This window comes from Salvia hispanica, chromosome 5 (assembly GCF_029641045.1).
Source record: "Salvia hispanica isolate PSC_SH4W2 chromosome 5, Shi_PSC_v1, whole genome shotgun sequence".
In the NCBI taxonomy this organism is placed as follows: domain Eukaryota; kingdom Viridiplantae; phylum Streptophyta; class Magnoliopsida; order Lamiales; family Lamiaceae; genus Salvia; species Salvia hispanica.
In genome coordinates, this window is record NC_142696.1 from 20,715,351 (window position 1) to 20,741,817 (window position 26,467).

Below are 26,467 nucleotides of genomic sequence, written 5' to 3' on the forward strand. Positions count from 1 at the left end.
GTTTGAAATTTATTCCACGAATATTAAATGAAGTTTTTGAACTAGACCATTCTTAAAATGAGATATTAATTAATTGAAGTCAAATGACAAACTCACATTAATTAATTGATATTTATATCTCAAACACGGTAAATAATAAATTAAAGAGAAAGCTCGGATAACTCATAATTTGGGATTTGACGGATATTCAATATTATTTTACTATAGCTGTTGATAACAATATTAGTAAAACTCAAACAAGCTTAGGTCAAGTCCAACCTCCATAGATACCAAATCCGACCCAAAATAACTCTATAAAACGAGACTAGATATGAGACATGAGACATAGGGCTTAAGCCTCACAAATTTTTGTGCCCCCAAGTGGACGAAATTTCAATTCCTCCTAGAATTGGAGTTCAGTCTTCTTTATAGTCTAGTCTTTTCAGTTTTGACAAACTTTGTCCACCAAAAGGTCATAACCTGAGTTCGGAAGACAAGTTAGAAGATTTGTGGTTGAGTGCGAAGAACTTTACATATAGATGAAGCAAGCAATCGATAATTCTTTGGAGAATCTATTAGGCAATTCTAAAATGTAGAAATTCATGATTTATGATTTAAATTTTCATGAGCATGAATTGTTTGCATTTTTATATGAAAATATGATGCACCAAAGAAATATTCAGTAACTTTAACCGGTAGGCCACATTGTCAACCTTTGCGAATACCTCAAATGAGCTGTAAAATCGAAAACCCGCTATTGAATGGGCCTCTGCATCAATTACAAATCATGTCACTGAAGAAACTCACTGCATCAATTCCAACCCATATCACTGAAGAAACTCGTTATATGTCGATAATGTTGTCCACTATCATTGACATTATATTGTAAAATGTTGGTGAAGGTCTTGACACTATCTTCAAATAATTCGGGTATTATGTTCAGTACCTCCACATGGTTGTCCACAAGGTTACCTCCATTTAAATCAACATGTGCACCAACATTCCTATAACATTGAAGTATTTCAAATCTATCATTTATGTTGTAAGGTGCAACATGGATTCTTAGGGTGGATGGAGGAACTATGACATTTTTGTCGATGTAGTTCTGAAGCTCTTAACGACATCAATCCAATTCGTAGGCTGAAAATGACACAGATAGGCACGCGTCCTGATCTTTATATCATGTAGTAATACATTTAGCCTCATTATGAAATCCATATTTTTTCTTTTTATTTCTAAAATATCGGTGGATTGAGCATCCATTGTCTAATAAACTTTCTTATAGGAAATGAAGTTCTTAGATTTAGTTGCAACCAACTAGTTTGTGACTTTTAGGGCAGTTTGACACCTCAGCAGCCAGATCAACTTATACACGTCAGCAGCACATTAACTTAAAAAGACATGTTGGCTTGCTTCATGGCCGGGAAACCTATCATGGAAAAACGGCGACTGAATGTAAAATTCGTGACATTATACGCCAATTCTTTAGTTTGTGGGAATAACCAAAAAATGGAAAAAGTTTATAATTTTTAAAGCAATTTGCCCATAATTTAATCCACCAAAGTATAGTAATTTAATTTTTCAAGTTAAATGATGAACTTTTCGGGCTAGCAAAATAATACGGGCGTGTAATTATTCTAAAATATGTAATCAAATACTCAAAATAATTCAGATAGGATCTGGGAGATTATAACATAGCATTACACCCATTAATTGGATTTAGCCATTTTAAGAAATAGACTAATATTGTTCCGTTCCGCCCTCACATTCTGAATCCTTAGCCACCGTCGTCTCTTCGGCTGATCTCCACCGTCTCCGTTGCCGGTGCTTCCACCTCTGTCCCCGGAGGAGGAGAGGAGGTTCTAAGCGACACACGCTAGAATGCTCATTAGTCTGTGTGCGATGGAGGTACACATTGATTCTTACTCCTTTCTCCGCCTTTAATTCAATTCAACGTTTTCCTCTCGGAAGGGAATTCAATACAAACATAGACTTCGAGAGTATCTCATTATTTGAGCACAGTACGATGCCGATCCCTTGCCACCTCGCGCTTTTTCTCTCTATTCCTCTGAATTCTCGCCACTTTCGATCTCGGTACTCATTTCACAATTAAGATATCTCGACTATTCGGTGTCTTCAAAATTTATGCTGTAATTTCTATTGCAAAATTGAATATTCGCGCACGCTATGTATTGAGCTAAGGGATTTGTTTAATTTCTTTCGGGATTGCGTATATTAAACATTTTTAACATAATATTATTTGATTGATTTTCATTTTCAGTATAAATCTTTGAATTATTGAGATCCGTGAGTGTGTTTAAACCGCCTAACCTCACAAAGGATTGGAATTAGCTGTTACAAATCGATGATCCTGTTGCAGTCGCCCTGCAGATATCTCCTGCAAGTCTTGTCTACTCGGGTTCAGAAGTATGTTTTTATCTTTTCCCCGTTAGAGTTGAAATTGATTCTTTTGGTTTCTGTCTTTTTGAGTTCTCTCATTGGTCACCTATACAGTTGTGGACTGGGTGGCTCTTATGATCAAATTTCCATATATATGTCATTAGAGTCAGTTTTCATTTTATTTGCCCCAATAGAATGCTATCTACTTCTAAGATGAGATTTTTTAGTGATGCCAAGGTATTGTCATAATAATTTCTGATAAAGCCTTGGATCTCTTAAAAGTTATCCATTTTGAATTATATGCACATGTCAAACCATGGACAATTACACAATGCGGATCCGGTTAGTCTAGTTAATTCTCACTGGTATTTATTAGGAATTACACTAGCTCATTTAGATCTTGCGTGTTATTGATTCAATCTGATATCCTAGTTACACTTCTTCTCTACTTTGATTGTTGGTGATATTAAGTGCTAATACCATTCTGTTGTGTTTCGTGTGGGTCTAACCCTTAACTTTGTTAATGTTGTTCTGAAATATTGTACAAGTGTAACACAACTTCACTATCAAGACACTTATTTATTTCTTCGCTCCTGTTATACTATTTTTCAGTCTTGATAAAGGAGTTGAATTAGACTGCCAGTGGGTTGAGTTTGATGATGTCCGCTACCATATTCAGGTGATGCATATACTTCTAGACGCTTCCGAAATCATTGCCTTCATCTACACAATCTACTGATAGAAACTGTTTCTATCAATTTTAAGTTTTTAGATTGTTGATAATTACATGTCTTGTTTGGATTATTATATTTCAATATCTTTGTATATAATGGCATAATAAACCTGTAGTGTTTCCATATTGATTTTCTATTCTTATTTTATTTACTTCATTTTTTCTTTGCAGGCAACTGTAAAGAATCCAAATCTCCTCCTATTATCACTATCATTACCCGCACCGCCTCCAGAAACTGTATTTTTTGGAGGACTTCCTCAAGGGGCTATAGAAGCTATAAAGGCAGCATATGGTGCGGTTCTACAAGTTCTTGATCCCCCAAGGGATGGTTATAATCTTACAGTGAAACTGAACCTGTCCAAGCTTCCACCAGATGAAGGTCTAGTGAGTTTCCCTTTTTAAATTATTCTTTATGAGCTTCCGTGTAGCGACCTTTATGTATTTGAAACCTGTTGTTTGGTCTTTTTTCGAGTTTTTTTTCCCTTGACTTCTATCCCTTGTTATTTCCATTTGTTTGTTTTCTCCATCTCTAACTTTTAACTTGTCTTGTACTATTGTTTAAGAACTTCCATAGACGTGGTACTTTATTTGAAGTTATAAAGATCATGTGCTTTGGTGTTTCCTAAGATTTGGTAGAAGCTGAAAAATTTGATCGACTGGCTCACAAGATGGAAAGGATTCCTGTGTGATTGCTTTTGTACACAAATTTTATTGAAGTAAATGAAGCTAGATGCCAGATGGTAATATCTATTAACTTTACCAAGTGGTCTGGCTATGATTCTAGTGAGCACAGCTTTGGCATCATACTTTAGCATAGTTAGTATATTATGAACTTATGATGCTTCTCAGTAGACTTTGTACTTAAAATTGAGCACATTGGTGTGGATATATCTGCAATATAGTGGGTCAGAAGGAGCATGCTCAATTATTAAAGCATCACTATCTCAGATCATGGATGATACTGTAGTATAGAAATGGCATAATATATAACATGCCACTGTGCTCTGGCCTGTGCATAGACACTGAAACTATAATATAATTGTTTTGTATTAAATCGGTCATGGGGGAAGTTGCTGTGTGGAAGGTGCTATGACCCATGACAATAGTTCTTGATAATTTCACCAGTTTATCGGTCAATGCCTTTTCAGTCTTCATTAGTGACCGTTCCAATGAGAAACTATTATAGGTTGATAAAGTAGTCTAAGATGTGAACTTATTGGGATGAGATACATAAAGTGACATTTCTTTACAAACTAGAAAGGGGCTCTAAGATGTGAGTTTTACTTCTAGAGAAAGGTTTCAATGCATTGTGTCACATATAGAGAAAGATATGACAGAAAGAATTGTCACATATAGAGAAAGAAGTTATTTTATATTGTTTTTGGTTTTTGGAGAAGACAGACTTCTTAGTGCTGTAATTTAAGAAATTAATGTTACAAGCCATTTACCATGAATTTTGGATTGAATTTATTCTTCCAGGTGCTTGTTCTGTCTTGAGGACTAAGTTGAAGTTGGAGTTGTTATTTTTTCAAATTTCAATTTAGAATTGTTCCATCTACCATAACAGGTGGATTATAATGACTGCCGTAACATGTTTTTCCTATTTTTGACCAAATCCTTATTTCCTGCTCTGTCAGAAGGGTCACTAGATTTGTGCTATTGATACAGATATGCATATCGCAGGATATGCATACTTAGTCAGCATTAGTTAGGATTTGATTAGATTCTATTTCTTAATTTATTTGTTTAATTAGTTAGTTGTTAGCAGATTTGAATTTTGAATTAAGTTAGTTGCATATTTCTCTCATTTTGTAAGTCTATATATTGAGGCTCTTAAATGGTGAAAACCATCTTGGAGAGATCAAGTATTGGACGAGTTTTCTCGTAGGCCTCTGCGGAGGATTAGGCCTCCTGTGTGAGGATTTCATTTCATCGTTTTTTCTGTTCTTTCACATTCAAGTTCCATAATAAAAGTGCCGAGAGTTCTCCTTTCCATATTGCTGTCATTTCATTCATTGAACAGACTGTGTTCGGTTCCATTTCCATCGTGTTCAAAATTGTGTTCATTTCTGTGTGAATTAATTTATCAAGCATTTGACAGCCTTTACCTCCTAAGAATTGGTGCGGTGAACGATGGTGCCTCCGCGTACCACAGACACCCGTTTAGATGGTTTGGAGAAGGTTGTCGGCAATCTAGAGAAGAGGACGAAGACGTTGACCACTGTGGTCAATGAATTGAAAATTCAATGCCTGAAAATGGACGAAAGTGTATCGGCGCTGGGGTCTCAACTCGAGTGGTTCAGGGCAGAAATGCGGGCTGCCTTCTTTTACGGGAATCCGAACAGCACTACTGGTTCGTTCCCTAAAGTTTCGTCTAACGGGCACGGCTCCAACATGAAAATTTCAGGTGGCACACCACCAATCACAATCCCCACATTCGACGGCTCCGATGCGATCGCGTGGCTCGCGCAGGCTGATCAGTACTTCCTGGTGTCAAAAATTCCACTGGATCATCGCGTGAGTGTTGCCATGGAAGCCTTGGCAGGCCCGGCCGTACCATGGATCCAACTCCTTATGCGACGAATTCCCACTCTATCTTGGGACCGGTTTGCGCAGGAAATGATGAAACGTTTTGGTGATTCAGAAGCATGGAAACCCAAGAGCGTTGTTGTTCGCCAGGAGATATCAGCTATTACCCCGTCTGCAATCCACACTGATATCGACATTAAAGCGATCAATAGAGTGCCCCTGCTCTTGGCAGTTCAACAGCCTATTCCACCTCCAGTTTTGGTGCCTCTACCATCTCCTCCTAGTCTATCTACACCAGCAACTACACCTACACTAGCACCAGTGACAACACCGCTGTTGTCCACCTCCAGCCCTTACATTATGCAGTTTCAACCTCCATTCTCTTCCTTGCTGCGATGTTTAGTTTCCGCTGCTAGCCAGCAGTCTACGCAGATGATGGTTTCCTTTCCGGGCTCCCCACATGCATCAGTTGCCGTTCCATTCTCCTATCTTGTCATGTTGCGATTCCTTTATATAATGGGCCATTTGCAATGGTTCGATGCTCTGGCTACTTACCGAAAGCATGAGTTTGAGCCTCCACCGAACAAAGTAATTGGTTTCAATTTTGAGCTCAACCTTGAGGGCAAGGTTGTTTCGAGAGTGAGGCAATTGATACAGATATGCATATCGCAGGATATGCATACTTAGTCAGCATTAGTTAGGATTTGATTAGATTCTATTTCTTAATTTATTTGTTTAATTAGTTAGTTGTTAGTAGATTTGAATTTTGAATTAAGTTAGTTGCATATTTCTCTCATTTTGTAAGTCTATATATTGAGGCTCTTAAATGGTGAAAACCATCTTGGAGAGATCAAGTATTGGACGAGTTTTCTCGTAGGCCTCTGCGGAGGATTAGGCCTCCTGTGTGAGGATTTCATTTCATCGTTTTTTCTGTTCTTTCACATTCAAGTTCCATAATAAAAGTGCCGAGAGTTCTCCTTTCCATATTGCTGTCATTTCATTCATTGAACAGACTGTGTTCGGTTCCATTTCCATCGTGTTCAAAATTGTGTTCATTTCTGTGTGAATTAATTTATCAAGCATTTGACAGCCTTTACCTCCTAAGAGCTATTCATCTGAGGAGCTATTGTTTTGTTTAAGTTACTGTGCATCTTAATATTTCTATAAATTTCTTGCATATTGATATCTAAGATTCTTGTCCATGAATTTTGATTAATTTTGGTGATCACATATTCATAATTGCTAGTGTCCTCCACTTTTAAAAATGTTCTAATGGATCTAATATAGGCATACATATAACATATGTGTTTTTATTTTGTATTTGTACACTGGGTTTTTCATCTGATGTGTCTGCTAATTTTCTGTAGACCATAAGCAAGCATTCCTGGTAAAGATCGCTTCTGTAAGAGAACTAGTACAGGGTGCGCCATTGAGAGCGGTATTTAAGCAACTACTCTTGAGGGGTGTAAAGTCTGACTTAAACAAGATTATTTCACTTGTGCATCGGCCAAATGAATCATTTTTTGTTTTTCCCCAGGTCAATTTTCTGAACCTCTTTTGATTTGATTGTTTTACTCAGTTGAATAGTATATTTGATGGTTATCAATTTGAGCTCATTGTCATGGAAACTTTTGTATGTTTTGGTTTGACCTCAGCTATGAGTCTATGACATACTTGTTTATCTGCACATGTTTCAGTAACATATATTGATTACCAAAACATGCAATTTCAAACCATACTGGAGCTATCTTAGGAGCTGTTCTAGCTCGTGTGATATTTAGGTGCTTAAATGTAATGATACATATGTTAGCAAGAAGAGACCTGAGTAACATATGAATTTTTTTGCAGGCGGATAAGGTAACTGTGATTTTCCCCATGCGATTCAAGGATTCCATAGATACAGTTCTTGCCACTTCTTTCCTTCAGGTACATGGTTTGACACTGGGAATATATTCTTCCATGAATCTTTTCCAGTTTCACCTTCTTTGCTTTGTTCTTACTGTCAATAATCAATATGCACCTTTTCCTCAGGCCTCTGGAATGATTGATGATTGAAATAGAACTGACATCTTAAATACTCATGTTGTTAATGTAAAACCTTTGTTTTTCTCCTCTCTTTGTAGTTTTTTATTGGTTGGAAGTTGCATTTTTAGATGGAGGCTTATGCCCAACTAATATTCGAGTAAACTGTTATATATCAGGGACACAAAAGTATGAAATCTTCTGTTTTCATTTGCATGAAAATTGATGGAAGTGCTATCGAGTTCTCATTTATATGTTTATATTACCACAATAAAGTTAATTTGTTTTTTTTTTTTTTCATTCTGGATCGGAAAGGGTTTCTTGATGTACCCTTTTCTATATTATGTTTGGGTGTATGTATTTGAAATGCTTAGTTGCTTGATTGGAAAATATCCCCTAAGAAGGTTCTCATGCTAGCTAGCTTAGGAATTATGTTCTTTCAGCTCACCCATAATTTAGCAAACATTCAGGAGTTTGTCGAAGCAAGGAGAACCGCTGGACTTAATAACGCCCCTCCTTGTCTGTGGTCATCTTCCCCCCCTAAGGAGTTGGAAGGTTGTCCAGATGAAGCATTATCAGCAAATGCTGGATTTGTCAGCTTTGGTAATTTCTTTGTCTCGAGTTGATATATATTCTAATTTTCTAATTTATGGGGATCTCATATATCCACCTGTTGAACAGTTATTTTTCCTCGCCACGTGGAAAACAGAAAGCTGGACAGAACCGTTTGGAGTTTATCGACATTTCATGCTTATGTCAGCTATCACGTCAAGGTGAGAAGCTAGGCATTCCACAAGTTCTAAGTATTAATTTAAGGTCGCTTAGTTTCTTATGACTATCATGCTAGAGGAGATTGTATTTTCGGCTGAAGGACTAGGCCTGAAAAAGAAAATATTACTCCACATGGAATCCAATAAAATTGAATAAAAAAATGAGTGGATGGGTTTTGAAACATATTAGCTAGGTGGGAAGATTAAAGTATTGTGGTAACTTACATATATAGCCACTTCAAAAAGAAGTTTCCTTTACCTCCCAACTTTTTAATCATAGAAATTTAGCTAGTTGGTCCCTGATATCAGAATTTGATATTAAAGAGAAAATTATTATCTTATTAGTGCAAAACATAAAAAATAAATTGTCCGAAAATAGTTTTCTGAAGTGTGTTCCTTGAACTTTGGGTATTTCTATCTGTTTACGTCTTAGGGGTCATGTCATTTGCCTGATTGCAATATTCAAGTGTTAAAAGTAAAAAAAAATACTCTCCAAAACCCTTCAACAAGATTTTATTTCTGATGTTCCAAATTGGTGTTTTCATGTGCTGCCATCTCCATTCCTTGGTTTACAGATTATTTTGAGGCAGTCATCACAATCTTTGGTGTTCTTTCTGCATAGCTAACCAGACATCCATCACTACCTCATTCTCATCGTAAAGCAGTTCATTCTCCACTTGACTATTTTAGCTCTCTTGTTGAGTCATGAGTCCTAATATTCTCCTTTAGAATCTCTGTCCAGGAGAATGATATTCTCCTTGATAAGTTGAAAAATCATCATAATTCAATCTGATACATTCCCTTTATAGTTTCAATTATTTCTTCTAATTTGGCATTGCCATATGATCTAGAAATTCTTTTGAAGCCAAGATAGTGGGAAATGATCATGTCTCTGCCCAAAAGTTTACAGTTTTCTATTCCTAAATTCTGCATTTTTATCAAAAACACATGCTCCTCTCCTCCAGGGCACAATTTTTTCTTCTTATTTTAGAGACAATCATCATATGAACACCTCCTTAGGGAGTTATGATTTAGTTTTTTTTGGTGGATAAAAATCAGAAGTTTTAAAGGCAGCTTCACGGTGGACTCGAATCTGAAACCTTTGTCCTCAGACATTTTCCACTCTACCACTAGGCCAACACACATGTACACTTATGATTTAGCTTTGTTCTTGCATATCACGCTCTTCAGGCCAAGCGGTTAATTATGCGCGTAACGGCGTAAGTATGGTGATATTAGTATATGTGGCCCTTAGTAATCTAGTTTGAAATCCATGCCTATAAAAGAATCTCCATGTAACTAAACAAAGTATTGTGGGGGTAAAAGTGCTTAATGTTGCAGTTAGTACTTAGGCTCCATATCAACCTCTGCATTGAATTGATCACCAACTGAAATTATCATGTATTGATACTGAAGTAAGTATCATTTTTGTCTGTCTCCTAATTGTTTGATATGGGGGTTGAACTTGATTTCAGTAAATATAATAGTTCAAAAAGTCTACATTTTACATTAATATAGTATACTGGAGTAGGATTTTATTTATGAAAGGGATGTGTTACAATGATTAGCCTAAATTGCAATAGATTTAAGTTCTATGGAGCATGAAGGTAAGTCTTTGGCCAATCTTCTGAATCTAAGTTGCCAAAACGAATTTTATTTGAGATTAAGCAAAACAAATAGCTAGCAGGGTATGATAGACCAAAGAACTGCTTATGAGGGTCGCCAGTGACCTAACCATTGATATAGTTGATAATTCCTAGAAGTGTGGTCTGCAGAATATGCATGAGAGAATAACCCTGTAGAATGTACTTTATCTTTAGCAACTTGGTCTTACCTTGCAATCTCTGAGACTCTGCCATGTTCATGCAGTGTTCGGAAGGTTTCATGCATACAAGGATGAGACGTCGGGTGGAGACATTGATAGAGGTTAGCAATGTTAATTTGCTTCTTGATTAGTTTTTAATTCGATGAATGATTTCTTTGCTGGGTTTCCCATACCGAGCTTTGCGTATTAGTTATTAGGTGCTAAACTAAATAGCAAACAGGCACAAAGCAGTTAGGCAACAAAGAATTCAGCTTTGTTTTGACTGAAATTTTGGTTCGCATTTCATAATAATACCTTAATTTCCATGCAGATACCCAAAAAATTCTCTTATAACATAGTGCTTTGAAGAAAATCAAAATGAGATATATAGATCTTCACAGTTCACAACAGTTTGTGTGTAGCTGGAATATGATTATAATGTGTTTTTTTGGATCTTCCATGGGGCATTTTGTACCTCAGTTTATGGATCAGGATGGAATTGAACTTCTGTTAGTTATAGCTTGAGGAGCTTACATGCGTGAGTAATTTACTTTAATCATCATTGTGTAAATGTATAGGAGATATTAACCTTGTAATGTCTAATCCTTCAATCTGAAAAAGAGTTGTCATGTAATGGTCCTTGTAGAAAGGGCAGACAGTCTGTTTAGGCTCCGTTCTCTGTACATGGTCTCTGTCTGTCAAATTATGCACTCAGTTTAGGTATGACACGTGACCTTAGATACTTTTAGTTGGAATGAGAAGCTGTCCTAGCTTCAGCATCAACTTACAAAGATCACATGCTTACCAGAAGAAAGGAAATATGTTTTAGAACTCGAGTGCAGTCGCATCTTGCATCATTTTCACACTGTTAAATAGTTATCCATGTCAGTCTAACATTGTTTTCTGTCGTTGCTTCTTGTTTGCTTTAGTATGCATAGGGAAATGATCATTGGCATATCTGCCAAAACTTGTGTGGTTTGTATCTCATTCTTAGTTTTGCATCTCCATGTGATTCAGGCTCTGGATCGTGCCAAACCAGATTCAGAGAAAGCTAAGAATACCGAACAGGCTAGATCCTTCAAAAGACTGGTACGTAGATCCTTCAAACAACTGATATGACATGGGGCACGTATATAATCCACCCTGGTTTTCAGTAGTGTGCTAATTAAATTCCTACTCGTATAACGTTATTACCTATACAGAGTATCAAGGACGGCCGAAGCAACTCCAATGTAAAGTGAGATGTGCTCAGCCTGAGAGATGCATGTTAGCGAACCGGGTTATAGGAAAAAAGAGCAGGGCGACCTCTACCCGTGCTAATTGAGCCAAGTCACGAAGCACCTGTTGTTTGTATATCATAGAAGTTTTGCAATATTCTTGGACACGGGATGTTGAATTTCTTGCATTGATTTGTAAATCCAGTTCCCTATCCATGGTGATGTCACAGCTACAACCATGAGGTGCTGAAACCAGAGTGAATGTGTGTCTGAGCAGCAGGGAGCCGAAAGGGTATTTCTCTTTAGTTGCTTTCAAGCTTTAACTGCGTTTTAGTCTCTTTTTATTTGCTGTTGTATGTACGTTGCAGATGAAGTTAAGATCGATGGATGTTTTCTCACAATTTGATCTTTAGAGAGTCAAATTTAGAAAAAAGAAAAAAGTTTAAATCTAGGAACTTCATCTTTTACTTTTCCTTTTCCTTTTCGTCAATTGATTAGTTGAAATTTAATCATTCATAATTTATTTCGATGAAGATGTACTATATGTGATTGATTATTTGTTGGTCCGCCCTTTGGAAAAATTACAACACCGGCACGACTTTTGTCACATAATAAAACCAAACTTAGAATAATACTCCCTTCATCCGCGAATAGGAGTCTCATTTGTTTCTGGTATGGGTTTTAAGAAAAATTAAGGAAAGTGGGTGGAAGAAAGTTAGTGGAATAAGAGTCTCACTTATATATATCAATTTTAAATGATATGTGAGTGAAATGAGTTAGGTGAATGTGGGGTCTCTTTACCATTTATGGTAATTATGAACCGGGACTCTTATTCGTAGATGGGCCAAAACGGAAAAACGGGACTCCTATTCACGGACAGCGGGAGTCAGTGGCGGATCCAGGTGAGGTCGGGCAGGGTCGGCCGACCCCACCACCGGCTCCGGAGTGCCGCCGAGAAGCTCCTTTCATCGGCCTCTGACCCTACGGCATACGCATCTCCGACCCCATCTCACGCAGTGTGAATGAGATTCGGCAGAGGGAAAGAAAGGAAGTGAGGGAGGGCAACGTATGAAATACGGCGACGGCAGCAGCATCGTGGCAAGGGAGGCGGTAGTCGAGCATGAAAAGGTGGAGTTAAAGTTAAACTCAGAAGAGGGCTTTTCGATTTTTTTCCGAAGAGATAACTTAGTGATGTCATTATTGTTTTTCCTTTCCTCACTAGAATTAAATGAATAATAGTATATGGTGTCAAGAAAGAGACGTGACCGCATAATTTATCTAAGATTAAGAGATTAAATATCTTGAAATATCTAATTGTAGAATGGGCTAGGAACTTTTCTTTTTTATTTGTACTCGGAAGTTCATTTAATATATATTCAAATCTACAATTTCAATTAATGTTAGTGTTATTTTATATATCTAAAATCAACTTATTTAAAATAAACATGTAATTTAATAATTATAGAATAAAATAAATGTTTCTTAATTTCTTCTAATTTTAGTTTATAGTTAAGCTTTCAACCTTATTATTCATATTCAAATTTCAAAATTAGGGATATTGTAAATTATACAACCTCCGTCCCATAATAATAACACATTCTGAGACGACACAAATATTTTAATATGAATTAGTAAAATAAAAGAGAGATAAAAATAAAAAGTAATTATCTATATTATTGTTACTAGAAAATGAGACTCGCCTCAAAAAATGAGAAAAATAATTTTAAAAATAGAGGTATCTATTTTAAAGGTCACACAACAAAATTGTCTATTTTTATGTGATGCCGTGAATATTTATTTTTATAATTATCGATACGAATTATTTAAATTAAAATATATACTATTTATATAAATAATTATTTTAATTATTTATTATCTGGTTAGACTCCACGATATTTAGTTTATGGATCCGCTATTTGCGGGACTAAGAGCACTCCCAATGGTCCGGCTAAAAACTCCCTTATTTCTCCCTAACTCCTGCCACATCAGCGCCACATCAGCACCAAAATTTATTCCCAGTTTTTAGCCAACTGCTCCAATGGTTTCTCCCTTATTTCTCCCTTATTTCTCCCTAACTCAACATTTCATTTTTACATCATTACTAATTTAATTGTTTTATTTTTGTATATAATAAAGCTAGCTAATTTATACGACAAGACAAATAATAGTAATAAAGTTCGTTGTATTAAACACGAGTAAAAAATTACAACGACGAAAAAAAAAAATAGTACAGGAACGGAAAAAAAAATTCAAAGTAAAAAAATTCAAGGGCGGTGGGCACGGTTTCTATTTGCCCACAATTCTTCGATCATATCGTGTTGTAGTGCTCGATGGGCCTCCTTTTGGTGTATGTCCATGAACGCCTTGAACCGTTCATGTTCGTTGTACGGTACACCCCGGCGGGCGGACTCGGACTCAGTTGAGACACCGTGACTCGATGATGCAACACTGGTGTCGTTGGTGACGTTGAGGACGCCTTCGTGTTCATCCTCGATGATCATGTTATGCATGATGATGCACGCATACATGATGTCGGCAATATCCCCCTGGTAGTAAAAGCGCGTCGGGCCCTTTACCAGTGCAAATCGTGCTTGGAGCACCCCAAACGCCCTCTCCACATCCTTGCGCGCAGACTCTTGCGCTCGGGCAAAATACTTTCTACTATCTCCGATTGGGCATCTGATCGTCTTCAAAAACACGGGCCATTGCGGATAGATGCCGTCAGCCAGGTAGTACCCCATGTTATGCACATTGCCATTGGCCGTGAATTCGATGGAGGGGCCTAACCCGTTGATCCGCTCGTTGAAAAGGGGCGACGAATTGAGAACATTTAGGTCGTTGTTCGACCCGGCTATACCAAAATAAGCATGCCAAATCCAAAGCCGTTGGTCGGCAACGGCTTCAAGAATGATGGTGGGATGCGTACCTTTGTAGCCGGTAGTGAACTGGCCTCGGCACGCGGTTGGGCAGTTCTTCCACTGCCAGTGTATACAGTCGATGCTGCCGAGCATCCCCGGAAAGCCGTGGGTCCTCCAGTGCCAATCCAGCAGAAACTGGCAGTCAGCTGCGTCCGGCGAGCGAAGGTAGTGCCCCCCAAATATCTCTCGCACGCCCTGACAAAAATTCTTCAGGCACTCGTTGCCAGTCGTCTCGCCGCATTGCAGATACTCATCGAACATGTCGGCGGACCCTCCATATGCCAATTGTCGGATGGCAACAGTGCATTTCTGCAGGGGCGATAGACCGAGCTTCCCTGTGGCGTCTCGCTGGAGCTGGAACTCGGGGTAACGCGCGGACAACGCATTAACAATGCGCAGGAAGAGGGAGCGACGCATTCTGAATCGGCGACGAAATACATCTGCCGGATAACGTGGTTCCTCAGCAAAATAATCGGCGAACAGCAGATCGTGCCCACCAGCGTGGTCGCGGTGGATGTATCGGCGCCGCCTGCGGATTGGCCGTTGGGGTGGCTGCTGCATTAAAGCAAGCTCGCTTTGTATGAAACTGGAGATATAGTTGTTGACTGGGTTGTTGGCGAAACCCGCGACATCCCATCCGGTGGGAGCGGGAGGTACCTCCTCTTCGGAAGAAGAATGAGATATCTCCTCGTCGGACCGAGAATGAGAAGATGATTCAGAATTCATTAAATATAGATGGAGAGAGAGAAAATAAATGAAGAGAGAAAAGGGATGAGGATGGGGAGAGAATGAAGAGAAGGTGTGTATTTATAGGGGGGGAAATTAAAAAAAAAAAAAAACTATTTTTATCGCCGGATTATCGCCCACAGTGGTCGGCGATAATCCGGCGATAATCCGGCGAATTATCGGGAGTTGGCGTTAATTCGGGAGAATTAACGCCGAATTATCGCCGAATTCTTCCCAACGCCCGGCGATAATCCGGCGATAGTCGGCGATTTTTCGCCGGATTTAACGCCGACCCATTGGGAGTGCTCTAAGGTTTAATTCTTGTGTCAAGATTTCTAGACTTGTTAATCAGGCTGTACTGGCTGGGCACTAGTAAAATGAAGTGGGCTTGGACTGGATTCTATGCTTAAAATGAGCTCCAATTAGATTGTAAACCCTACACAGCCCAACCCTGGATCGGTTTAGATGAGCTTGCAACTATTAATTCTATTTCAACTCTAATTCTAATCATGCTTATCATAATTATTTATATTTTTCAAAGTTTCTCTTTATAATTAGATTTTAAAAAAATATATGAATATATATGTAAAAAAACAAGAATATTAATGATTGTTATTAGTATTTTCGCAATAAATATAGCAGTATTAAGTAGATCTTATTAAATCTTAAAATTATGGATATTAGTTTATTATTATTATCATTATTATTAATTAAAAATTAAACAAAAAATCTTACTTCAATGATTACATCAATTATTATATCAATTAATTAATTTTAATTGATTGATTAAAAATTCCTGATAAATTTTCTATTAATTGATTGATTATAAATTCCTGATAACTTTTCTTCATATTTTATATGTATGATATTCCTTATCGAAATTATATTATCAAAAATTATAATCACAGCTTTCGTCACAAACATACAGGCCAATATAATTCACCTCGTAAAAAAGTTTTGCGTTTTTCACTGTCCGAAATACTTCCTCTGTTCTATAATAGTAGACTCATTTTGCATTTTAGGTATTTCTTTCGTAGTAATAGAGTCATTTCTTTTCTTTTTTTTGTAAAAACTAACACATTTTCACACTCTTACTTTTCTTATTACTTTATTCTCTCTACGTTTTTCCCTCTTCTACTTTATTATCCTTTTGTTTAATTTATTATCCTTTTGTTTAATACATTATATGCATTTTTCTTAATCTCCGTAAAAAAAATATTTCTACTACTATGGAACGGAGGGAGTAGTTTGTTATCCATGGCCCAAGAGGCAGTTAACGTTCGCAAGTACGAGTAAAATTTAGCAAGTACCCCTAATTTTCTCATTGTTTATCCTTGTTTAAACGAAGTCACATCCAACCCACTTCTACTCAACTCATATCCCACCCTGCCCAAAATTTAAAGAAACACAATTAATATGGAGTAATAAATTTCGAGAATCGGAAGAAGGCTTCCCCTCTCAGCCTACCACGAGAAGAAGATTAGTGAACTCAAGAAACATAATACTGGGAAAGATACATCAGTGTGCAAATTAGTACTATAAGACAATGAAGAATCAGATACTTGTTGACATCATCATAAATTCATAATACCCATATCCATACAGATTACAATGGCATTGACATTACAGTTTGATAGGTACAAAATCCACAATTGTCTGCTATAATACAGCGATCTACACACACCAAGGGGGAATCTTGGTTTATTTACTGATCATAAATATAGAACCTCTGATCAGAGAGCTCATGCGTATCTTCATTTACATTTCTATTCCATGCTGGGAACAGTGTTTGTCCTCGCGTAGAGATCAATACTACCTATTTGAAACCGAGAAGTTGATTTTGCATCTCGTACGGCTAGAAACCTAAACCTGCAATACCATGAATTACAGGACTCAATTACAGATATTGATTTTGTGGTGCAAGATTACGAGCGAGACTCTACCTGAAGGCATTCGCCAAGAATGACCGTGATCCAACTTCATATGTTTTTCGCTGGAATCTTTTATCAAACTTCTCGGAGGTTTGCTTGTCCAACATGAGCCAAGTGGAGCCTCCATCTTCACTTCCTTCAAGGATCCTATCAGTATAATTGGATTAACCACTTAACTTCTTCCCAAGAAATTTTGACATGGATTCACCAAAAAAGGCCGATTTCACATAACCTAGGGCGATATAATGCTGTCTAAAGCTTGAAGAGAATAAATATCCCAAACATTATGTACACCCATGTGAGTGAACACTACATTATCACTGGCATATGTTTAAGCACATGCATGAATTCATGCATTTTTAAGCAGCATATAACATTTTTGCACTCTTTTATCCATACAAATATTGCTCAATGCATTTCAAAACGTGCAAACACCACAAGAATCATCAGCAATCAACAAAAAAATTATTGATGGATTGGAGGAACAAATTAAAAGAAAAAAGAACCAAACAAAACTGATTCACTTTTTAATTCCAAGAAAGTAATCTTCAAGTTGTATAATGTAGTCAATCATACATCATAACAAAGAACTATATTCCCTTATGTTTACTACATTTTCAGCCAATGCAAATGTCTACAAGTACACCAAAAATCCCTTGGAATTATACATCCATGAAACCAACAAAGTTTCATTAAATAAACAAAGAGAAGGCCTAACACAAGAATCAGGTTGTAATAAAAGATATCTATCTAATAGACATTCATAGCGAATTATCTCTCTACAAGACCTGCTGAGGTGCATCTTCTAGTGTTAACAGCAGCACTGAGAGAAAGCACATTCTAACTATAGGCATGCGATCTTGTTTAAAATACAAAGTTCATAGATGTCATACCAGTCCATTGGATCTCTCTCTGGAGCATCATTTGCTGACATCAATTCATAAGAAACCAGTTCATGCATCCGATTTTCCAATACCTTATAAATGATCCAACAGCCTAGAAGACCAAAGTCAGTGTAACATGATGCATAAAGGTTAATGAAATTAAGATCATTTTTATATCAATATAATGGTAAAGATAACGAGGCTCTACGATTTATTGAGCTTTAACATATTACGCCAATGGTTTATATCAATCTAATGATCAAGATAATGAGACTCTGTATTTTATTAGCTTGATTAAGCCTTTTGTCATATTAGGACAATAGAACCCATTATTGTAGTCATTAGTCTTCTAAATTTTGAGCTGATAGAACTTTTGCTGAGTTCTAGACACTCTGCATCTTGAAAATGAAAAAAAAAAAAAAAAAAAAACAAGTCCCAAATAAAAGGACGTTCCTATTTTTCATTAACTATGGAAAGTTCCCTTTTACTATTGAGATGAAATTAATAAAATAAACTTCGCAACAGACATGGAAGTGGTTTCTTTTTATCAATCATCAATTATTTGCAACAAGGATACCCTTTGTCATTCACATATTGAGCCTGAGAGTGCATTATATAAATTATCTATTCTGGACAATAGATGGTGAAGTTTGACATGTCTCCTTCAAGTAACTTGTAGTTGTTTTACAGAATGGCTGTTAACTAATTAACAAATAATCATACACTGTGTTTAGATTTACATGCCAATCGATGACTATTACAATGACAAGCATAGAGGTTAGATTTTCCATATTTATTTTGTATTTGAGAAACAGGAAATTAATACCTGCAAAGCATGAAGAAAACTTTTTTATATACTCCGTATTACTTAAGTAAGTGGAGTACTACTTATTTTGAGATAGAAACAGCTTTTGCTTATTAATTACACTCTTTCCCCTTTTAATGGTTGGGGGGAAAATGTAAGAACAATTATATTTACAGAACAGAGAGTTGTTGAAATAACAACACTTGGATAACCAAGATTCCATCCATCAGAATTACATTAAGAAAGTACTTGAATACCTGTAGCACCATTTGGTTCTTCAAACTTTGACAAGCGTGTTCCATCAAATGCAGATGTAGCCTGAAATATTGCCGATGATGATGATCGAGTTTGAGAGCATGGAAAGGAATTTGTTTTGTAATTTAGAACTCAATAAAAACTTTAGTTAAAAAGCACAAGTTGAAAAATGCCACTTACTATTCCAAAAGGAAGTTCCTCACCACTTGCAAGTATGAAACCAGAACATATTCTGTTTAACTTCAGAAGTGGCCATGAAAGAGATTCTTTTTTCAACTCTTTACAAGCACGTACATTCTGGATCAAATCATCTAGTGCATGGAAAACAACAGGTAGTGCCAAGGATGTTTTCACAGGATCTGAAGCTATGCATATTTCAGAAACCCCTTCAACCCCCGGTTCCCACTTCAATGAGAGGGCATCGAACAGTTGACCTAATGAAGGAAGCATCCTGCTGAGCAGTGAGTTAGATGCAGCATCTATCTTAGTTCTCCTGGTTTTAAAAGGTGAATTTTTCAGACTGATTAAAATCTTTCTTATAATATCAAGAACATCTGTTGCTCTAGAACTATTAGATGCTTCCTCTACTAATTGACGGAGGAGAGGAAGAAATGCATCATAAATTTTTGTCACGTGCTCATCCACACATTTGCGAACTGGACAAGATGAGGAGCTCAAGGAACAATGTTCATCAGAACCAAATTCCGATCTTGCTACGCGCCATTCTTTATCCCCACTTTGTCTCCCAGGAAGTGAGATTGACATGTCATCTTGCAATGACAAGCTCCTCTCCATTTCTTCTACTTCCTTCTTGTCACGCTCATGATGTTCTATGAGCTTCTCAGAACTAAAGCTCCTACGCCTTTCTCTTGTGATGTCAGATATGATACTGGCTAGAGCAGGCTCGGTTGTCATGACTCGTCTAGACAAAACCTGCACTAAAAAGTCTCTAAATAAACTTATAAAGATATGTATTTCATATTTTCTAAATGGAAGGAAAATGCACATATTGGAATGATACAGCAGTACCTCATGCCAGTTTTTTGTGTAACGTTTAGTGACGTCATAAACTCCATCTCTAGCTAGAGCGAAGACATAGTTCAACTTCTTTCCCCACCTTAAGAGGAAAATGCAGGAGCAAAGAAATTGTGACATTTATGAATAGAAAGTGAAATGATCTACACCGCATGGATATAATCCAAGATTATTCAGATCTAACTCCAAAGAAACTGTAGCAGATTCAGATATTTACCCCTTCTCATATAGCAATGGATTGTCATATATTCCTTCACAAGGATCCAGATGCATCCACCTGATAATTGAACAAAACCTTTCATTGCTTGAATTATACTGTCAGAAATTATACTTTCAAAGCAGCAGCGAGAGACAAGTTCTACCTTCCCAAATAAGGTGAGAAACACTCTGTCCAAACATGATCTGTTAAGTCCAATATCTAGAAATGAAAGAGAGTACAAAATGGCATTAAAGCGAATTCTTCTGGCAGTTGTAGTCTACTACCTAATACCGATGTTCTTGCAAATGCAAAATGCCAGTAACTGAAAACACTAAGATTTGATAAAGTTACAATATATTGATTTATCTAGAGAGTCCTTTGTCCATTATCCAATATCAGCCTACTAATCTGTGATAAATAAAGCTTTCTCATGCCAACTAATGGTGATAGATATCTGGCTTTTCATATTGAGGAATCAAATTTAATTTATCACATTGTTCACTCACTAGGTATAATTACATAGATTTTCAATTTGAAAAATCCTAAGCTCATCAGACTTCTGATCTTGTTATTGATTTCTGTAAACCTAGTTGTGTTGCCGGCATACATGCATTGCTCAGTAAGAACAATTAAAAAATATTTGAACCTGAAACATTACTCCAAAACGATTCTTTGTCAAATTTCTTGTATTAGTACTCCAAATATTAACAGTACCATAGGGCAAACAATCAATAAAAAGTGTTCAATGATTTTGGCTATTTAAGGAACATGTCTTCTTCTAGTGCATAAAAGAATACAGGGTGCCCAGCTTTTAATCTTCTTGACAAGATGTCCTCTAGAGGTTTGAATATAAAAAACATTTAGGTCCATGTTATACCTTCCCTAAACTCATATTTCGATTAATTACATCTTAGAATACTAAGTAGTTGTAAAATATTCATTATTCCAAAAATATAAGTATTGCTCCCTCTGTCCCTGTCCCTGTCCCAGCTATAATGACACATTTCTTTTTCGTACTTGTTTTGGAAAAATGATAGTAAGAAATAGTTTAAGTGGAGAGAAAATAAAGTAAGAGAGAGAATAATGTAGAAGAGACTCTCCTCTATATTATCCTATCTCTTACTTAACTTCCTCTCTGCACTATTTATTATCATTTTCCCAAAACACGTGTGAAAAAAAAAGGTGTCATCTTAGCTGGGACGGAGGGAGTAATTATTATGCTTGAAACCCATTTCCAGAGACTATACATAAATCCTCAAACAAGTTACATGAGGAGAGTTCAAAAGGAGATTCTTGGGGAATCCTGGTCACAGATTAGACTCTTTGCATAAATAACAATGTTTAGAGTTATTACTTCAGATGAACAAATTTATGTCCGGCACAAATCATTACTTTAAATAAATCCAGTAAAAAACACTCAAATGAGGCCTGATGTCTTTTGGTAAATTTTCTTTTGGCTACTAATAGATATTGCAACTCCTAGTCTTAATCATTTAATGTCCTGATTCTGAATAGTAGCCAATTCAAGATATTTCATTGAGCCAGAAATCATTTATACAGAAAAGAAATGACCTTGGTCAGAAATCCATGAATTACAACTTACATGAAAAGGACAAGAATTCCTTAGAAATGGAAGTTTAACTTACCAACCGAGTTTCATACCCAAAAGCTCGACAATATAGTGTGAAGCAATTAGCCCATTCCCCACAGCGTCCCTTTCTTGTTTCCAGAAGCTGAAACAAAAATCTATCAATAAATCCCAGATTCAAAACCTTCTTAGGTTTGTGAGGTATAATACCTTAATTGGGTCATTGTATCTAGGGAAGCGGGTTACACTTGAGCAAGATTTGCAGCTGCATTTACCCAAAATAATGCCAAAATAAGTACATTGTTGTTCGATTTCAAATATTATAAAGTTAACATGGGGATTAGGGAGTACCGGTAAAGTTCTACTCGAGATGCTCCATAATGTGATTCTGAATTAGTTGGACTTCCCATGCCCTGATTCATTGTCTCACCATTGCAACTGTCACAAGGTGGTGAATTCACCCACCTAGAGCCATCAATGAAGAAAAACCACAAATTTTTGCATATTAGTTAATAGAGTTTAAAGCTTCTTGGAAGTACAAAATCATATGAAGAAAGACAAGAATCAGATATGGCAAAATTTAATATCTAGCATAACATGAGGTTTCTATTATAATAATCACCCTTTGCCAAAAGTTACTTTCATTTTAAATAAAATGGCCGTGAATCACTATTGTCTGCAAGTAAAATGGAGAGGGATGAGCTAACAAACTAAGATGAGAGAATGCACAAAGGTCAGCCAAGGATTTTCTAATATAATGTTTACCAAACCAAATACAATTACCATTTAGCAAATTGGAAGGCAATAATCAATTTTTACACTTTTCCAGCTCTTCTTTTAGCCTATCTAAATTTAATAGCTTGTGCTGGTAATTCAATTATTCAATAACAAATTGAACTTTATGTTGCAAATATTAACTTCCAAAATGAAATATAGTATTCTTATTTTTATCACATGCTTCGGCATTGAGTTATATACTATTAATCATTTGAGCCAAAGAACCGAGCCTACAAAAACTCGATTTGCCATATTTCCTTTCTCAATAGCGATCCTTTATCAATCAAACTGTTGAGCTGAACCAACAGATGTATGACAGATTATATGCGATTCTTAGAAACATTAATTCCAAATGACATGAGGAAATTATGATCAACAGATGAAACCTCGTTTCAAGATATTTATGTCCAGAGATATACAAGTTTATGCACCATAGAATTGCCACATTGTTTTCTTGCAGGACTCTTAGTAACCAATTGTTCATGAATAATAAAGAATTGGGATATAGACCTGAATGACTGCTTAAACCAGAAGAGCAACTGCAACAGGAATCCATGATCAAGTTCATCTTTTGTTGGTTTGAAATTTCCCTCCTAAGTAAAGTAGCTAACTATGAGAATTTTGCATATCAAGCCAGTAACAGAATAATAGGAGGAAGAATACTAATGTTTAAGGCCAATCTGAAGATAAAAGAAACATTATTTCCTCAATCCTCAATAACTGTGTTGACAGTAGTAATGGACCAATGGCAATTCCTAGAACTTTTTAGACATCACTCCTCAATCCACTATTCAGGAATAGAGACCTAGTGTGTAACTATGTACAGTTAAGCTACATGCCTACAAACCCAATGACGATTGAGCTTCAATTGATGACCCCCTTTAAAAACTAAATAAGCCCTCCATCCCAGCAAAGATGACCTCTTTCTTGGATGCCATGAGATTTTTATTTTGTGTTAAGTGGAGAGAGCATAAAGTAGAAATAGCAGTGTTACCAAATTTTAGAAGTGTATCATCTTCATTGGGGCAGACCAAAAAGGACAATGGGTCATCTTCGTTGGGACAAAAGGTATTACCGTAAGTATTAAAAACCATTTTGATAAACAACCCTTTGTAATAGCATCCCACACTCAACCCCAACCCTAGAGGAATTAAAAAAGAAAACAAAACCCTTCCCCGTTTCTTGGTAAATGCTATACAATATAGACATGGTGGTTGAAGATAGGAGTTGTTACCCTAGCCAATGCAACGGCTGCTTTTTCCTCAAGCCTGTCCACAGGTACTGTCTTTCGTGCAGCCTCTTGTCGCTGTGGGTCTTCATACTGCATTAGAATCATGTCCAATCTACCAATAAGAATATTGCCCACTTTGGAAAAGAACAATAAATATATAAGATATGACTTTTATTAACCATAATGCCATCCAAAGAAGCAACCATTTTATCATTTTATGCAGGTACTTTAACCTTATAAAGAAAGAAATTCTAAAAAGAAAGAGAAACCAATTTACAATGAACATAATTACCATCAAGACTTGATGAATATATGGGCGTATTCTCTGCTCAACTTGCTCTCGGTTTTCACTTGTTACAAACTGTTGCATCATTAATGCTTCTTCTTCAGCCTAAATCAAAGGCACAACATCCTTAATAAGTTCCCAGCAGAAAAGAAAAAGATAACAACTTTGTAAGTTGATCACATCAGAATGAAATTTATTATCACTTTCCAATTAAAATTTTAAGTGTACTCAAACTATAAAGAGAGAGCAAATAATCCCGCAGTAAACATAAAGAAGAACAAAAGAAAAATAAATTCTTGTAAGATCAGACACGTTTATTGTTTATCTCTAACCAAAACAAAGAGATTCTCAAGTAAATGCTCTACCTTGCAACAGAAAATATATTGGAAGGGTAATGCTGAAGATGCTGAATTTCCTGCTTATCTGAAATATGGGTGCTAAGCAACTAAGTCATGTTAAGGCTGTATTTTAGAACCTAGAACTTTACGTTTAGGCTAAAGATAACATAAATAGATCTCAACTTGATAAATCAGATAACAAAAAACACAAATATGCAGGAGAGGATCAACAAACAAAACCTGCAAACGTCGAGCAAATTCTTCATCAGATGACATGATATCGGGTATAGATGTTTCCACTGGCTTTGAGTTATCATCCTCGTCAATCGAGATAAGCCGCAACTTATCAGAAATCAACCCAAGATCAGAATCATCAGACACCATAGTATTGCCATCACCTCCCAATATCTATAGACAGAAAGAAGAATCAGACAACTCATCACGGCCTTTATCTGAGATACCCACAAATATGCCCATTGTCTGTCCAAGTATGGAATGCTGAAATGAAATGGTGCCCAAAATTTTGAAATTACAGTAAACATGAACGAAATCATGGAGCCTAAAGCTTAGGATAATCTAAAATTAATTACAAGCAATACCATTACCATGAACTGTAAAATGTGGTTTTCTTCAATGTAAGTGATCAAATGCCGGGTAATGTATAAACTAAGGGAGTGTTCGGTTTGCAGGATTGTATCCGAGATTAAATTTGTAGTGTGTTTGGTTCATGAGATTAAACCCCACAACCATCATGGGATAATTAGTCATAGCTAACCTTATATGACTAAAATAATCTTACATATCAACCCTAAATTGTATCTTGGTATTATTTTATCTTGAAAACATTTTATCTTGAAAACCGAAGACGATCTAATTTGTTATCTTACCAAGTTGAATAAACACATAAACATGGTATAAAAGATTGAAGATAATTTAAAGCTGGAATGAGAAGGCACAAACACGATTGAGGAAAAAAAGATAAAATAAGAAAAAGAAAGAACCTTTTGGTGATCGGGAGGGATGGAGGTGAGAGAGAAAAGCTGGAATTTGAGCACCTGAAACGCAATAAGAAAAGGAGAGGAGCATCGTCTGAGAAAAGCGAATTGGAAGAAGTTGGGCGAAAAAAGAGGAGAGAGAATTGAAGAAAACTTCGAGGCCATCGTCAGTGTCGTAATCGACGTCGAATGAGGAGGCGCCGTGTTCAACCAAGAATTTGCGTGCCACCATTTTCACTGATTCTTTTCTTGTGGCGGACAACTGTTAAATGCTTGCAGAGCCCTAGGCAGGTACAATGCAGGTTGACGATAAAGGCGATACACCAAAATTCCGAGTTAACTTTTTCTTTACCACAACACGCAATAATCATTTTGTTAAAGTAAGACGCAAGATTAGAAGAATAGTAAACTAGTATTACCTGTGTCTCCAAAGAATATAAGAATATGCATTTTTTATTTTATACAGATTTTAATATAAAATTGGGAAAGTAATTGAGAAATAAAAAGAAAGAGTAATTAAAGTACTATTAGGGCATGTTTGGTTGTCGAAATTCTATCTGGAAAAGTAATCTGATTCTTTAAATTTTAAATTCATGTGTTTGTTTCGATTTTTAATCAAAGTGGGAAAGTAATCAAAATCCAAGAACAAAGAAAGTTAGTACAAACTTTACAGGATTCTAAATCCTAACTTTTCTTAAATATTCTTTTTCCAAGTTTTAGGATTCTTACATATTTAAACAATATAGTATAGTTTTATTATTATTATTATTATTATTATTATTATTATTATTATTATTATTATTATTATTAAATAATAATAATATATTAAAAATAATTTAAAATTATAAATCATTACTTAATTTCACTATAATAAATAACTATAATTAAAATTATCTATATTTTATAATAATTCATAATAGTAATTAATAATTTATTAATAACTAATTATTAAAATATAATTATATAATATAAATTGTATAATAAATAATAATAATAATTTATAAATTAATAATTAATCAATAAAGTCATAGTGCAGTTTTAATTT

At 36.0% G+C, this 26,467-nt stretch overlaps 3 protein-coding genes across 5 annotated transcripts; 2 read left to right on the forward strand and 1 right to left on the reverse strand.

Annotated features, from left to right (window-relative positions):
- Positions 1 to 1,692: 1,692 nt before the first annotated feature.
- On the forward strand, positions 1,693 to 11,909 carry LOC125190464 (actin-related protein 2/3 complex subunit 2A-like). Of its 2 annotated transcripts, XM_048087784.2 has the most exons (12): positions 1,693 to 1,887; positions 2,002 to 2,073; positions 2,261 to 2,406; positions 2,992 to 3,058; positions 3,284 to 3,491; positions 7,009 to 7,178; positions 7,490 to 7,567; positions 8,134 to 8,266; positions 8,345 to 8,436; positions 10,303 to 10,359; positions 11,255 to 11,326; positions 11,440 to 11,909. In XM_048087784.2, exons 3-12 carry the CDS (start codon positions 2,345 to 2,347, stop codon positions 11,476 to 11,478), a joined length of 978 nt encoding a protein of 325 aa, XP_047943741.1. In that variant the 5' UTR covers positions 1,693 to 1,887; positions 2,002 to 2,073; positions 2,261 to 2,344; the 3' UTR covers positions 11,479 to 11,909. The 2 variants fall into 2 exon arrangements, with proteins under 2 accessions (XP_047943741.1, XP_047943740.1); XM_048087783.2 differs by lacking the exon at positions 2,002 to 2,073.
- Positions 3,503 to 6,993, forward strand: LOC148926430 (uncharacterized). The gene has a single exon (XM_089059431.1). It carries the CDS (start codon positions 5,246 to 5,248, stop codon positions 6,326 to 6,328), a length of 1,083 nt encoding a protein of 360 aa, XP_088915557.1. The 5' UTR covers positions 3,503 to 5,245; the 3' UTR covers positions 6,329 to 6,993.
- A 4,736-nt stretch (positions 11,910 to 16,645) lies between the features above and the next one.
- Positions 16,646 to 25,763, reverse strand: PNG1 (peptide-N-glycanase 1). Of its 2 annotated transcripts, XM_089059349.1 has the most exons (17): positions 25,577 to 25,763; positions 25,429 to 25,482; positions 24,668 to 24,835; positions 24,096 to 24,194; positions 23,807 to 23,893; positions 23,083 to 23,165; positions 22,147 to 22,260; positions 22,006 to 22,060; positions 21,854 to 21,940; positions 20,371 to 20,426; positions 20,226 to 20,285; positions 20,003 to 20,090; positions 19,154 to 19,906; positions 18,976 to 19,036; positions 17,923 to 18,025; positions 17,042 to 17,176; positions 16,646 to 16,967 (listed from the first exon to the last, which is right to left on the reverse strand). In XM_089059349.1, the coding sequence occupies exons 1-17, from the start codon at positions 25,652 to 25,654 to the stop codon at positions 16,865 to 16,867; spliced, it is 2,184 nt and encodes a 727-aa protein (XP_088915475.1). In that variant the 5' UTR covers positions 25,655 to 25,763; the 3' UTR covers positions 16,646 to 16,864. The 2 variants fall into 2 exon arrangements, with proteins under 2 accessions (XP_088915475.1, XP_088915476.1); XM_089059350.1 differs by lacking the exons at positions 25,429 to 25,482; positions 25,577 to 25,763 and adding an exon at positions 24,455 to 24,512 and having other exon boundaries at positions 24,668 to 24,808.
- Between the last annotated feature and the right edge of the window lie 704 nt (positions 25,764 to 26,467).

Coding starts and splice junctions, on each gene's coding strand:
- LOC125190464 (XM_048087784.2), top strand. CDS start 2,345: ATGATCCTGTTGCAGTCGCCCTGCAGATATCTCCTGCAAGTCTTGTCT. Junction 2,407..2,991: donor TTGTCTACTCGGGTTCAGAA/GTATGTTTTTAT, acceptor ACTATTTTTCAG/TCTTGATAAAGGAGTTGAAT. Junction 8,267..8,344: donor TGCTGGATTTGTCAGCTTTG/GTAATTTCTTTG, acceptor CCTGTTGAACAG/TTATTTTTCCTCGCCACGTG.
- LOC148926430 (XM_089059431.1), top strand. CDS start 5,246: ATGGTGCCTCCGCGTACCACAGACACCCGTTTAGATGGTTTGGAGAAG.
- PNG1 (XM_089059349.1), bottom strand. CDS start 25,654: ATGGTGGCACGCAAATTCTTGGTTGAACACGGCGCCTCCTCATTCGAC. Junction 24,195..24,667: donor AATTTGCTCGACGTTTGCAG/GTTTTGTTTGTT, acceptor CCTTTGATTTAG/GCTGAAGAAGAAGCATTAAT. Junction 19,907..20,002: donor ACACAAAAAACTGGCATGAG/GTACTGCTGTAT, acceptor TTTTTAGTGCAG/GTTTTGTCTAGACGAGTCAT.